We start from the raw sequence: 14,851 nt of genomic DNA on the forward strand, positions 1-14,851 counted from the left end.
TGCACATGGCATTCACATCGTGATCCCAAAAGCCAGCCCTTCCAAGCCAGATGACTGATGGCCACAGCTGGACATGATGTAGACCTCATCACTTCAGCTTTGACTTGGCCTTGGGTCTTGAAAGCAGCTGTCTTGGAGGACAGGATTTCTAAGGTGACATTGAGGTCGTTGTATTCTGCTCCTTGTCTAGGCTGTAGGTGGAGTTGTCTGGACTCTGAGCCTCTTCTTCTCTGGAGGAGCATTGTGTGTGCGTGTGTGTGTGTGTGTCTCCTTCTGGTCCTAGTGTGTCTTTTGGCCTTATGACCCATTGCTTGTCCTCACCTCAGCTCACCTGCCTCTGGCCTGCTACCTGGGACCTAGGTGTGGTCTTGCTTTGGCTTGAGCCCTAGAATGGGGGGTTAGAGTTGGAAGTGATGGGGAGGCCATCTGGTACCTCCCTCTCTGCAGCCCAGAGAGGGTGGGAGCCTTGCCTGAAGTCTGCAGGTCACTGGAGGGAGAGGATACCAGAGCCTCCGGTCTTCCTAAGCCAAGGTAGGTTTGCCACAAAGAGCCTCGCTGCTTTGAGCCCCAGACTGACTTGACCTCTGGCTTCTGAGGTTCTCCCTGGGCCTGGTCTACTTCCTGGCTGTCAGATAATTGATCTCGCCTTAATAAAAACAAAGCCCCGATCCTAGGCTCAACATGAGTGTTGGAAGGGGACTTTCACACTCCTTGGGCAGCTGAATCCCAGAGACCTTGCTTTTGTCCCCCAAAAGACACCTTCTCTATGGGGCAGTCATCAGCCTCCACTGCATTTTCTCATGGGGCAGGGGAGCAGTGACCCCCCCCCCCCCAGCTAACCCCTGCCCCAACAGTCTGAAGCTAGGCCTGAGCCTGTCCCTAAAACAGCTGGTACCACCTAGAGAATGCAGAGGCTATTAAACAGGATTTCGTTAGACACAGTAATGTCGGCATACAAGTACGAGGAAGCTGGGTGCTGGGCAGAGGGTCATCGAGCAGGGTTTGGGGTTCTGCCCCCCTACTGGAGCGGCAGGGTCCCCAGGCTCAGGGTCATATGCATGGACCGTTCAGGGTACGTGCCCACGGACATGCTTGCGATCGGGAGGCAGGCTCTCCGCTCTCACTGTCCTTCATGGGACAGAAGAAGGGCCAGCCACGTCCTACCATGGTGCCCTGCTCCAGGCAGTGAATGCCTGTGGATTCTTTTACAAAAGGGCAATTCAAAATGTTGCTGTCAAACACCAACATAGACTTGACAACAACAACAACAAAAAACCAGAAAAACAAAATATGTTGTCACCAAAATAGAGGAAATGTTACCAATCCCCAGGGAACAATTTTGTTTGCGAGGCAGGTAAGAATCAATTCTTGGCTTTCCATAAAATCAGAGAATTTTTAATTGGGATGTCAGCTGACAGCATTTTTTCAGTCATTTTGCCACAGACCGTTGTGATTTTTACTTTTTAGCACATAACTCAGAAGGACTGAGTGACGTTTCTGTAATGAAAGCTCTTTCTAGTCTCATCTATGTATTAATGTGAACAAGCCTTCTTAGTGCTTATGTTTATACAAGTGAAAAATAAAATTAGAATTGGTGTGAAAAATTAGTTTCATTATGTCAATAGATAACATTTGTCCATGGGTATGAACTAGAAGTCCCATCCATTTCATCAAAAGAAAAAAGATGCCTTTCCAACAAATGCTTCGTTTTTATGTTAAATGATTATTTAACAAAATGTGTATTGTTTGACAAATTGTGTACTAAAAATAATTGCACTGATAACTCAAACCAGAAGAAACTTTTAAAATTGAGCTTTAGGGTCAGATTGCTGCACAGTGGGACAAGGTGATTAATAAAAGACACCGAAGCAGAAAATGTGTTCCATGAGGATAAAATTTCATGGGAGACGCAGAATGGCACTCTGAGTAAAAATTCCATCTGTTAAAAAACTAGTTCACGTTTGCCTTTAAATACTAGAAGATGATTGTTCAGATTCCATCGGAGACTTGTAAAGAGGGCTCCAGCAGCTTTGTTTTTAAATATCTCTAAGTATGTAGAATATGCTGAAAATGTATATAATTTGCAGCTGTTTAAAACTAATTATGAAAACTTTGGTGTCAGTTTTTAAGTGAGCTGGAGTCCACCACTTGTCTGCATTCTTTTAGAGAGTTACAACAAGCCAAAGCTATGGCAGATTCTTGGGCCTGGGAGCTGGGCAGAGCTGGTCCCACGTTTGCATCTTGGCTCCAGCACAGACCAGCCGTGTGACTGAGGCAGGTGATTCAGCTCCCCTGGGCCACAGTCACTTGTGTAGTAAACTGGCAACAATAGCCCGGCAGAAGCAGTGTTATTACGTGGGTTGGCGAGACTCTTTGCAAGCTCAGAGCTCCCCGGGCCAGACTTGGCTTGAGGAGCTTGGATTAGGCAGAAAGTGGATTTGAATCCCAGCTTCCCCGCTGTTCACTCTGGGTAGGCTACTTCATCTCTCTGTGCCTCTGTTTCCTTCCCTGTAAGACCGGCCATTAATGGTACTTCCTTCTGGGGTTGTTGGGAGAATAAGTGGGTCCCTGTGTAAGATGCACCTGTAAGAGCATCTTCATGAGCAGCAGCTGTCACGGAAGGGGTGCGTCCCCTGCCCTTCCCAGCTGGTGGCTCTTCCGATTCACCGGCACCTGCTTCAGGGTCCCTCCTCCCGGGACTCTGGAGCCCAAATTCTCTGTGTGGCAGAACCTTTCTTTCTGTCTCAGTTATTTTAAGAGCCTTCTAATGCCTGCTGCGACACGCTCTTCCCAAGCCTGCCCCCGGCACCGCTGTCCTGAACAGGAAATGCTGGCTGTGTTCAAAGCAGATGGACTCTTGCCAGGAACTTGTTCCCCCCACGCAGAGGCTGTTGAGGGAGTGGTGCTGCAGAGCAACTTCAGGACTCAGGTGGAGCGATTGGGGGGAAACATTTTCCACAGTTCTCCTTGAACCCACTCCCTAAAGAATTGAACGGTGGCCTCGTCAGCCTGGACACCAGGGGCCACCTTTCGGTTTTGCGATTTCAGCTTTTCCTTGCCACAGACAGGCCCATGGCGAGAGGCAGATGGGGCGCCTGGGAATTTCGTTCTAGCAAGGGCTGTGGAAGATTTGCATCCCCTGAGGGTGTCCGCCCACACACCCCCCACCTGCCTTCCAGAGATGACGCCTTTCTTCTTAAGACACAGCCCCCAGACAGCTGCCACTGTGGGGTGTTAGCGCGCTGAGTGGTTGGCTTGGCTCGTAATTTCATGATTTCACTAGCTCACCGAGGGACTTTGCATTCCCTCCGCCCACCGCCCCCTTCTGACGGGGGCTAGGGAACTTTTTGGAGTTCTTTGCAAAGGGCATGATGAAGAGAGAGGTGGGCCAGAGTACACGCGGTGGGTCTCAGATGCCTCCGGCTGCATGCCCGAGGCTGGCTGCCTTGGGGCTGTTCCTGTCCAGCCATGTCGGATGTAATTCTTCCCAAGCCTCGTAGGAGGCTTCTGATGGATTCATCTGCTTCTCTTAGGGAAGAAGAAGGGCCTGGACTTATATCATAGAGGGATAGAGGACAGTTCCCTAAGCTACAGGAGATCAGAAGCCCCTACACCCAGGGGCTCAGATGTCCCATTCTCAAGAGCAATTCATGATGCGTCTCAAAATGGTGCATGAGCTGGCTCTTTTCTAAAGGGATGCTCGTGATACGGGCTGCTCAATTCTTTCCATGGCGTAAATTTAAAGGTATTCTTACCTTTAATTTTGCCACTGTCCCTCCCAGACTCACTGACTCATCAGCTCGGGCCCCTCTCGTCCCTGCTCACCTGGGTTCAGATCTGCCGCCCCTGAGTTTTTCCTGCGCTTCCTCTGTGTGCAGCCCCTTGGCCACGTGTCCTCGCCGCTGCAGCTCCTGTTCGTGGCTGAGGACTATTTCCAGACCCTGCTGCATCTCTGTCACACTTTTGAATCTCTGTTAAACTTTTTGAGCAGACCTCTCTTTATTCTTCCGTGGTTCTGTTGGTTTCCTGATAACGAGACTGGAGAGATGCAATAGCAGCTGATCTCGCTGCCCCGCTGGTGTCCGCTGCCCATTTGCCTCAGCAGCGTCGTATAAGCAGCGACGTACGAGTTGAATGTGTGATCTTGAATAAAAACCAGTCTTTCCCTCACCACAAGCAGCACTTCTCACTGTTAAGTGTGAGGAGGGAATTCGGAGGAGAAGGTGGGCAGACAGAGCGGCGGTGAGCAAATGGAAGGAGAGGGGCAGTCTTCAGTCTTATCAGAGGGTCCAGGCACCTAAGAACATCGAAACCATCACTCTCGCTAACAGCATATAGCAATTTGGAGTAATCTGAGTGGGAATGGAGCCTTTAAACCTGAGTGGGGTGGGAGCTGTGTTTAGGGAGGCACGCCAGCCCTTAAAGGAGGATGTGGGGTGGGGTCGGGGTGCCTCACCTGGCCAGTCATCCCCCTGCACACGGCCCATCTTTGTGATGCCACTGTGAGTGTGTGGGTCTCGTGGAGCCTCTCCCACCACTGGGGAGGCAGGGGACAGGTGTCCCTGCTGTCCAGGAGATGAACTTTGCTGTTGCCCCTCTCTCTCCCACAGCATGTGTTTATCCAGCACCTCTGCTCTGTAGAGCAAGATGTGGGACAGAGAACAAGAGTCAGGGACCCTGTGGCAGGGTTGCCGGGATGGGGAGAGGCGCAGCCTTCACAGGGGCAGGTGGGAAGCAGAGAGGCTTGAGCTACTCTCTTGTTGACTCATTTAGGAAATATTCATCAAACGCTTGCTCCGGGCCATGCCCGGATGTAACAGCAAACCTGAGCCCTACCGTAAGGATTCCATACTCTGTCGGGGGAAACAGATGGGGAATGGGGTTATTAACTTTGCATGTAATAAGTGCTGACAGAGATGCTATTGACATTTAGAAGGGAGGCCTAACTATGCCTTGAGAAAGCAGGGAGGACTGCTTGGAGGAGGTGATGCAAAATCGGCCCAAGAAGGGCGAGGAGGAGTTTACCTGGTGAGGGTGGGAGGGCTGAGGCAGACTGGTCCTGATGGAGCATGTGGGGTGGCTTGTGGGTGTTCTTGAGAAGGGAGTGGCAGGGGACCTGAAGCCTTTCAGTACTGCCGGGCAGAGAGGAGGACAGGAGGAAAGTGGGATGGGATCGTGGAAGGGCTTGCTGGGCAGACAATGGACTGGCAGAGTGTTCCGGGCAGAAGGAACATTGTGGGCAAAGGCACAGGGACGTGAGGACACATGGCACATTTGAGGAGCTGCAGAGGACAGTCCATGAGAGTCTGCACTTGGGGAAATGAAAGGAGAAGGCGCCAGCAAGGTAGGCAGGGTGCAGCCTGGAGGCCTGGAGGGGCATTTTCCTTTAAATCCTCCAGATGCCTGCAAGCCACAGAAGGATTTTACGCGGAGGAGGTCTGTGGTAGATGGGTTTGGGAAAGCACCTGCAGCGACAGTGCGGGGGTGGCCCAGGCTGGAAGGACCTGAGTCTGGGCAGTGGCTGAGGAGTTAATGGAGAGGGGAGGAGTCAAGCGGCTTTGGGTGCAGGTGTGGGGGAGAGAGCCTGAGGTCTGGGAAGGCTGTAAGCCTCCTTCCCACTCCAGTGTGGGTGCCTCTGAATCACCGAGAAGACTCTATTAAAACAGAGTAGTGGTTCAGGAGGTCTGGAATGGGGCTGGGAATTTGCATTTCTGATGCGCTCCTAGGAGCCATGGCTGTGACTCTTCCCAGGCCCCTGCTTTGAGACCTGCCCATTTCTGAGCCATCCAGTTTAGGGACGGGGAGAGCCATGGGGGTGTAGTAAGGTGATGGGAAGCCACCTTGCTGGCACTGAAAACCGGACCAGGGTTTCCCCACTGTGTCCCTTTTCTTCTGTGTCTCTGAGTTACTTTGTTGTGCTTCTCCACAGCTGTGCTGTGACATCAGGCCCTCTTCTCTGATTTACCTTCCAGGTGGCACTTCCCTGGGCTTCCTGGTTTTGGTGACAGGCTGCACATCCGTGGGCAGAATTCCAGATGCCGAAATCTACAAAATCACCGCCACCGATTTCTGCCCTCTCCAGGGGGAAGCCAAGGAGGAGGAGCGCCTTGCGGCTCTGAAGAAGACCCTCAGCTCGGGGGTGTTCTACTTCTCCTGGCCCAACGAGGGGTCGTGCTTCGACCTGACCGTCCGGGCGCAGAAGCAGGACAGTGGGGACCACGAGGCGGGGAGCTCGTTCTTCTGGTGAGCGTCCCCGTCCCGCCCCTCCCGTGGGGGCCACACGGGCAGGGGCTCCGAGGGCCACCTGGCCCTGGACTTCTGCTTTGCGGCGTCCCCGGGACCGGGGATTCTCTCTGGACAGCAGTGACTGGTGCCTGCTCTCTGGTCGCACAAAGAGACGGAAACCAACCCCTGCAGGCTCCGGAACATGCAAAAAGTGCTTTAATGTAGATTTAGACAAGAAAATCGGCTCCCTGAGTAGGGCACCTAAGTCCTGAGTGCTTAGCGGGGCGGTGCTAAGTGTTCCTGGTTATCTTCCAGTGGTCGCATATCTACTGCTGATGTTTGTGTAACACTTATGTTCCAGACCCTGCTCTGGGCTCGCTGTGGGTAATAACTGGTTTGATCCTCCTAAGAACCCATGTAGGGAGGGTCTGTTATCCCCATTTTGCAGATATGGACACTGAGGCTCCAACAAGTGTGGAAGTTTTGGTGAACACTACACAACCTAGAATGGGACAGAGCCGGGATTTGAATCCACGCATGCTGGCTCCGGATCCTGTGTCGTTAATCACAACGCCAAACCAGTCCCATAAATTGGGGAAACTGAGTCCGCTTGCCTGAGGTTACTTGAGTCCCGTTATAAAACATGTCCCAAAGCCCAGGCAAATGCTGGTGGACTTCTGCATATTTTGGATCATCTGGTCCGCTCCTTCCCATCACCTAAGGAAGATGGCTAAGAATGCACTGAAGTCATCTTGGCCTTTTGGGTTAGGGGGACACCCAGGGTCATGACCCTGACCCCTCTTGAGATGGGGCTGCCTTTGAGCTGCCTGGGGGCAATGATTTTCATGTATCTGTGGTGACCAGGCAGGGCTTGTCAACAATGATGTCCCCTTCAGAGGTACAGGGAGGTGAGTGGGAAGCGAGTCAGAAGCCAAAGGGATAAAAATCTTGCCCAGAAAACGTTCAGTATACCACATATAATGCATTTCTCTTCGAATTCCAGTTTCTGCCTTTTGGAGTTCCGTCCACTTTCCCAGCTCCAAAATGGAATTGGTGAGATTTAAGTATGCCCTTTATTTGTGCCTTCCTCCCTTTTCCCTAACAGAGGCAGACGTGGGTTTCCATCATTGGAAAAATGTTCTTTGTGCTTGGGATTCCCACAGTGAGTTTCTGGTTTCTATTTGGAGAAAGGGGTGGCCTCACAGTTCCCTCCATGGCCTGGCGCCCCCCTCCCCCACATCCTCATGCCTTCTCAGGTTGGGGCTGAATTTTTGGGGGGCCATCACGTGCTCAGACTTGAAAATGCTTGTGAGCCTCTGGCTGATTTGGTTAGAGTGCAGATGCTGATTTGGCAGGTGTGGCTGGAGCCTGGGATCCTGCATCTCTGGGCCACGGTGGGCGGTGGTGTGGACGAACAGGTGGTGGGTGGTGTCTCTGCGGGTCACTGGGTTGGCATCAGAGTGGCCAAGCATTGATGCGGAGAGGCTCTGTTTTAAGTGGGATCTCTGCTAAGTTTGGGAAGTTACTTGAGATCAGGACTATCAGGTGAGCAGAGGGGAGAGATGTCAAAGGCTGAAACATCGTGGGACTGCATGAGGTCACTGGGGGATCTGAGTGGCCCCACCTCCTTGTGACTGCCCCTCTCGGGTTGTCCGAGGCCAGCTCTGGGGCTGGTGATGTGGGGGACACAACACAAAGCAAGTAAGACAAAGCAAGGGGCATGGAGGCTGGGGGTGAGGGCTGGGGGGAGGGAGTGGGGCCATGCGTTCCCCTTGAAGTGGACAGCAGACTTCGTCTTGGCCTGCAGAGGAGGATGCCTGGCAGTAGCACCCTCCAGGGTGTGGTGTTTGGACTCAGGGCAGCAGCCACATTACCAACCACAACTGAGTCAACTCCCGGTGGCGTGGTCAGACGCTGGGTGGTGCAGCATTTGTGGTCTGGCGGACCCATATCAAGAGTCAAATTGGGTCAGCACTGAACATGGCTAGACAATGGGGGAGGGGCGGGGTTGTACTATGGGGCAGAGTCACCTTTTCAGGCTGGTATCTGTCCCACCCATAATTGCTTCCCCATTACTCAAGTCCTGGGAGGGAACTCAAAAGTCTGTTTTCCTTTATCGATTTGGGTATTTCTTCCCAATAGGATATGAGCTGTCCTCCCACAGAGGGGCTGGCAGGTGTGATTAGGAAAGAGTTTATTTGGGGGTTATCCATTTGGCAAAATATTTCCTTCTCTTGACGCCTGGTGGTGGCAACAATTGCTGTGTGGCTGGCAAGCTGTGGAATAGTCCACATGCGATATGATGTCATGTGCAGATTGAATATACTTGTGACTGAAGGTGGTTTATGATTGAATTTTAGGCAGTGATTCAGAAGAGGGAAAGTGTTTTTGTAAAGTAATGCTGCACAGTCATCATTTTCCAGCAGAACAGAACCGTGGCCGTGAAGGCTGAGATGTGGGTCTGCAGGGGCCCTGTGCTCCTGAGGAGTGGGGGTAGGGTGGGGGTGGGGAGTGGGGGGCAGGAGAATCAGGGATGCCTGCCCAGGGGGGAGGGAGTGGCTCCTTCTAGCTACTGAGAGATCTGAGATGTCATGGCACAGTAAGAAAATGCTGCTATCTTTGAGGACAGCTCAAAGGCAAGAATAATGTTGGCTTTTTAAAACAAGTAGGTCATGGTGATCTAGATTTGCTTAATACCCTTTAAGAGAGCGTCACGTGGTGCTGGTTGCTACCCCCTGGGAGCCTGTTGGGGCCTGAGAACGCCCTGGCTCAGGTCTCCACCCCCAGGTGCACACCAGGCAGCGGTGAGCTGTTGTGGCATCTGTCTTTGCACCTCCTTCCTGGGCTTTCGGTAGCTGCTCAGTCTGCTCAGTAAACTCGGGTGGGTGTCAGGAGGCCAAGGTGGGGGAAAGGTGAGATTGGTGTGGTTGGCTTGTAAAAGTAGGGCCTTCTTTAATAGAGGTGCAGGGCCAGCAAGGCTGTGGGGAAAAGTAGGGGCTTCAGGCTCACACTGCAGGCTTGGCGCTCTGCTCTGCCTCTTCCCAGCTCTGTGACCTTGGGCAAGTTCTTAATTCTCTGGGTCTCAGTTGCTTTATGTGCAAAATGGGGTTAATGACAATACCTCTCACCTTGGCTCATTTCAAGATGAAGTGAGTGCATGCACACAAAAGCGCTTAGAAGGGTGCTCGGCCCACTCACTTACTATTAGCTGTAATCACCATCAAAACCACCAGGGACACCAGGCATCCCCAGAAACCCAGGATGGTCCACTGGGTGTGGGAAGGAGACCCCAGAATTTCCTTAAGGTTGATTTTTATCTCATCCTTTTTACTTTATTTTGTTTTGTTTTGTAATGCTTTCACTGTGTTTACATCACAGTATGTGTGAATAGTTTAAATAAGCATGCATATATTGAATATTTAACTGAATGGAGTTTAAGATTAAAATATGTTGTCCATGGGTTTAAACAAAGGCTACTTTGAAATTCCCTGGAAGGCTTAGGATTGGCTCACACACCAGCACCTATCTTGGTGATCCTGGCCACCCCACCATCAGCTTTGGGGAAGGCTCCCCTTTTTCCTGCACACAGTCCTGTGCTCCCACTCTTTGAGGTCTCCCTGGAATGCATGGACATTCCGGGCCTATATGTCCTCGCGTGTGGGGACCCGTGAGCATCCATTTCACTGAACCCCAAAATGCTGGGCCCCCTGTTGGTGCCTGTCATAGTATGTTCAAGGGCTGCCATAACCAAGTACCACAAACTGGGCAGCTTGAAACAACAGGAATTTATTGTTTCTGGAGGCTAGAAGTCCAAAATCAAGGTGTGGCAGGGCCATGTGTCCTGGAATTCTGTAGGGAGGGTCCTTCCTCACCTCTTCCAGCTTCTGGTGGTCCAGGTGTTCCTGGGCCTGTGGCCCCATCAGTCCCTCTGCCATCATACGGCTTACTCCCTGGGTGTCTGTGTCCAGGTTTACCTCTTCTTATAAGGACACCAGTCTTATTGGATTTAGGGCCCACCTTAACTGTTACGGATCGAATCACGTCCCCACAAAGACATGTTGAAACCCTAAACCCTGGTACTGTGAATGAACTCATTTGTGAATGAGATCTTTGAAAACCCTGTTCTTTAAATGAGGCCAAACTGAATCAGAATGGGCCTAAACCAAAATACATGTGGGGTGCCTGTACGTGGAGGAATTTGGACACAGTAGGAGAAGGGTGGGGAGAGACGGCCATGTGAGGGAGGCAGAGACTGAATTATGGATTGCCGGCAAGCCTCCGCCAGCACGCTATGGGCTTCGGGAAGAGCTGCTGACGCCTTGATTTTGGCCTTGTGGCATTCAAAACTGTGAGACAAGGAATTCCTTTTGTTTAATTAATTAGAAATTCCTTTTTTTTAACCAATTCCTATTGTTTAACTCATCTGAACTAATTGCATCTGCAGAGACCCTATTTCCAAATAAGGTCACATAAATGGGTACTGACGACATATCTTCTGATGAGACACACTACAGCCCACAGCAGTGCCTTATAAACTGCTTTGGGGGCACTGTCACATGTACTACGTGTGCTGACCCAATTCTGTGGGGGCTCCATTTTGCAGGAACCAACTGCTGCATGTGCCCCTGAAGCTCCACCAGGTGGACTGCTCTGACTGGCTACTGAAGGTCATCTGTGGGGTGGTGACCATTCGCACGGTGTATGCCTCACACAAGCAGGCTAAGGCCTGCCTCATCTCCCGCATCAGCTGCGAGCGCGCCGGCGCTCGGTTCCACACTCGTGGAGTGAATGACGACGGCCACGTGTCCAACTTCGTGGAGACCGAGCAGGTCAGTATGCAGGCCTGGTCCATGGCACCGAGAGACTCAGCGTAGACACAGCTCATGCAAGAGAGCTTTCCATTTATTGGGCAGAAGACACCCTGATGTATCTGAGGGGTTTCTGACATGGTTCCTTACTCTGATGGGAGAATGGGATGTATGATTGGTGCTCTGCATGAGAACTTGGCCTCTGGTTTCCATGGTACATCTTTTTAAAATTATTAGTAGAGAAGTTGTGGGTTTACGGAAAAATTATGCATGAAATACAGACTTCCCTTTTGCCACCCTATTATCAATACTTTACATTATTGTGGTGCATGCATTTGTCACAATTCATGAAAGAACATGTTCATAATTTACTATTAACAATAGTCTATCATTTACATTTGAGCTCATTGTGTTGTACAGTCCTTTTTGTTCATTTTAATTTTTATTCTAGTAACACAACTAAAATTTCCCATTTTAACCACATTCCAATATATAATTCAGTGCTGTGAATTAACATGCAAAGTGTTGCTCTACCATCACCTTGGTGTGTGTTTTTGACTCACTTATCCTGATGGAAAAATGTTCATTGCCTGAGATATTTTTGACCAAAAGGATCGTCAGGGTTGGCGATGATTCAGATAGCAGCTGATGGATGAACAAGTTTGGTTTGAGAATCGTTTTAGGACAAAAATAAGTAGAGCAATACAATGGAAGGATGAGAGAAACCGTTTTTCTGGTTTTTATTCTAAATCAACCGAAGCTTCATCCTAGAAGCAAGCTCCCATGGAATAGAATCATCTGTTTAATTTCTCATTGATTCTTTTTTTCTAAATTCTGATCCTGTTCCCAGAGATGCCGCCTTACAACTGCTGTTCCCCAACTCACCCTCCAACTTGCAATCTGTAGCTCCATGCCACTGAATAGAGTAGTAGGTGGAAGAAGTCGTAAGAAAGGAGAGTCTGTGCAGGGGGCAATGTAGTATTATGGCAGGTAGACAGTTTCAGATATGTTGTTTGCTCGGTGGAGTTGTGGCTTTGTATCTCCGCATGACTTCTGTGGCTGTGAGAGGTATTTCCTAGCAGGATGGTGGCCAATTTAATTCAGCACATGTTCGAATGCCCACCCTGGGTGGGCTCTGTCTTTCAGAGGATAGAGAGATGAGTAAGACCATCTTGGAGCCAGTCGTTCAATATAAGGGCTGTTAGAAAGGAGCCTTAAAATTAGTAGTGGGTGCAATTAGTTGCTTGAGACTGCTCACATTGTCTACTGGGGACAGAAATATCTGCTTAAAAAGAGAGCGAGCGTGCATGTGACCCCCAAATAGAAGACTTTTTCTTATTTCTTGCCTATGTCTACCCTGTAAAAATGACTTTAAAATATATATATATATATTTTTTTTATTAGAGAAGTTGTGGCTTTACAGAACAATCATGCATAAAATACAGGATTCCCATATACTACCTCACACCAAATGTGGTATGGAACATTTATTATAATTGATGATAGAATTTTTTTGTAGTTAACTTTGTTACAATTGATAAAAGATCACTAAAATAGTACTATTGGGCGGGCCCTGGTGGCTCAGCAGGCAGAGGTCTCGCCTGCCGTGCCTGAGACCCGGGTTTCATTCCCAGTGCCTGCCACGCAAAAAAAAAATGTACTATTAACTATTGTCTGTAGTTTACATTCAGCGTATTTTTTTCCATATGCCACCATATTATTAACCTTGCATTAGTGTTTCATTTGTTATAATTCATGAAAGAAAATTCTTATAATTATACTATTTACTATAGTCCATCATCTACAATAAGATTCACTGAGTTATACGGTCCTATGTTTTACCTTGTAATTGCTATTCTAGAAACATATATATATGACCTAAAGTTTCCCCTTTAAACCATGTTCATATATATACTTCAGTGCTGTTAATTATACTCACAATAATGTGCTACCATCACCACCATCCATTTCCAGAACTTTACAATCAACCTAAATAGAAATTCTGTACAAGTTAAGCATCCATTTCCCATTTTTTAATTCCAGTCTATCCCCAGGTCACCTATATTCTAGATTCTAACTCTACGAGTTTGTTTATTACACCTAGTTCATATCAGTGAAATCATACGATATTTGTCCTTTTGTGTCTGGCTTAGTTCACTCAGCATAATGTCCTCAAGGTTCATCCACGTTGTAGCCTGCATCAGAACTTCACTCCTTTTTATGGATGGATGATATTCCATCATAAGTATATGCCACATTTGGTTCATCCATTCATTGGCTGATGGACACTTAGGTTGCCTCCATCTTTTGGTAAGTGTGAATAATGCCACTATGAATATCAGTGTACAAATATCTGTTTGAGTCCCTGCTTTCAGTTCTTCTGGGTGTATACCTAGTAGCAATATTACTGGGTCATATTAATTCTATACTTAGTTTCCTGAGAAACTGCCAAACTGTCTTCCACAGTAACTGCCCCATTTTACATTCTTACCAGCAATGAAGGAGGGTTCCTAGTGCTCTACATCCTCTCCAACACTTGTAGTTTTCTGCTTTTTTAATAGTAGCCATTCTAGTGAGTGTGAAATGATATCTCACTGTGGCTTTGGTGTGCCTTTGCCTATGGCTAGTGATGTTGAGCATCTTTCCCTGTGTTTTCTTAGGCATTTGTGTATCCTCTTTGGAGAAATACGTATTTGAGTCTTTTGCCCATTTTAAAATTGGGCTGTTTGCCTTTTTATTGTTGAGTTGTAGGATTTAAAAACGATTTCTTTTTGCTATCGTGCCTCATTTTGATGACCACTTTTTCCCCTCCCGATTTTTATCATTGTTTTGTTATTAGCCTGGGGGCCATTTGATTCAATCAACAATATTTATTATTTATCACCTGCCATGATGGGCTGGTTGCTGTGCCAGGAACCCAGGGCTAGACATGCAGAGTGCGTTGGTAGGAATCAAAACCCCAGAACCCTTGCCCTTGCGGAGAGAACCAAATTTAAGAGATTATTGTCAGGTGGGCTGAGTGAATCCCTGCAGCCCTCGAGTAGATGGTACCTTGTTTTGTCCTTTTGTTTGGTGGTCCCCAAATTTTGAATTTTCAAGCAATTTAAGAAACTTGGGGCTTCATCTACTTTAGCTTACCAAGTAAATAAATCATTGGAAAGACAATGCCTTCCATTGTCACTGACGTTTCCCAAAAGAGGACATTTTACTACCAAAAGGGCCTGATTCTACTTTAAAGGACCATGCTTTAAATGCAGTGCATATAGCTTTATGACAAAAATCTTAATATTCTCTTTGCTTTTCTCATCTTTCTGTAGACTAGGGATTGAAGGCCTTTCCTCTAGTTATTTTGTGCCTTATGACATGAGTTTGGCTCCTTGTGTTTGGGCTGGAAGCTGGGATGCTGTTCCTGCATTTCCTGAATCTCCCACAGCTGGTGGCCAGCCAAGCCAGGCCTTAGAGACATGCCTGAGAGGTGAACAACCTGCCCCTCCCGCCCCTGGCCCCTCGGGCTCCCAGCACAGCTGGATGCTATTTAAATTGCTCTGTGCTCTCTGCCTTCTCAGGATTAGGGAGAAGGATTCCTTGGCTTCTGAAAGCCTTTGGGAGTGAGTGTCCCTGGTTTGCCTCTTGTCTCCTTTTCCTCCTTTTGGGTTCCAGATCAGAGTAATGCGTGTTCCTGCAGTGTGGTCCTTCAATAAAACCTCGGGCTTTCGTCCCAAGAGGCTGCAAATTAATTGCACGTGATTTCGATTTCACCAGACACGTGGCAGGGCCGCGGGGGGCGTGGCTTTGCACCGCATTAGGCCTGCGGGGCT

At 48.9% G+C, this 14,851-nt stretch overlaps 1 protein-coding gene across 4 annotated transcripts in view; it reads left to right on the plus strand.

Annotated features, from left to right (window-relative positions):
* The window catches only part of SYNJ2 (synaptojanin 2), a 145,929-nt gene that overhangs the window by 45,703 nt on the left and 85,375 nt on the right, over positions 1-14,851 (plus strand). For all 4 annotated transcript variants that reach the window (XM_077149354.1, XM_077149356.1, XM_077149353.1 and 1 more), the window contains exons 3-4: positions 5,973-6,243; positions 10,829-11,054. In XM_077149354.1, the coding sequence (XP_077005469.1) occupies positions 5,973-6,243; positions 10,829-11,054 (497 nt within the window). The remainder of the gene's footprint in view (positions 1-5,972; positions 6,244-10,828; positions 11,055-14,851) is intronic.

Source organism: Tamandua tetradactyla, chromosome 2, assembly GCF_023851605.1.
Source record: "Tamandua tetradactyla isolate mTamTet1 chromosome 2, mTamTet1.pri, whole genome shotgun sequence".
Lineage (NCBI taxonomy): Eukaryota > Metazoa > Chordata > Mammalia > Pilosa > Myrmecophagidae > Tamandua > Tamandua tetradactyla.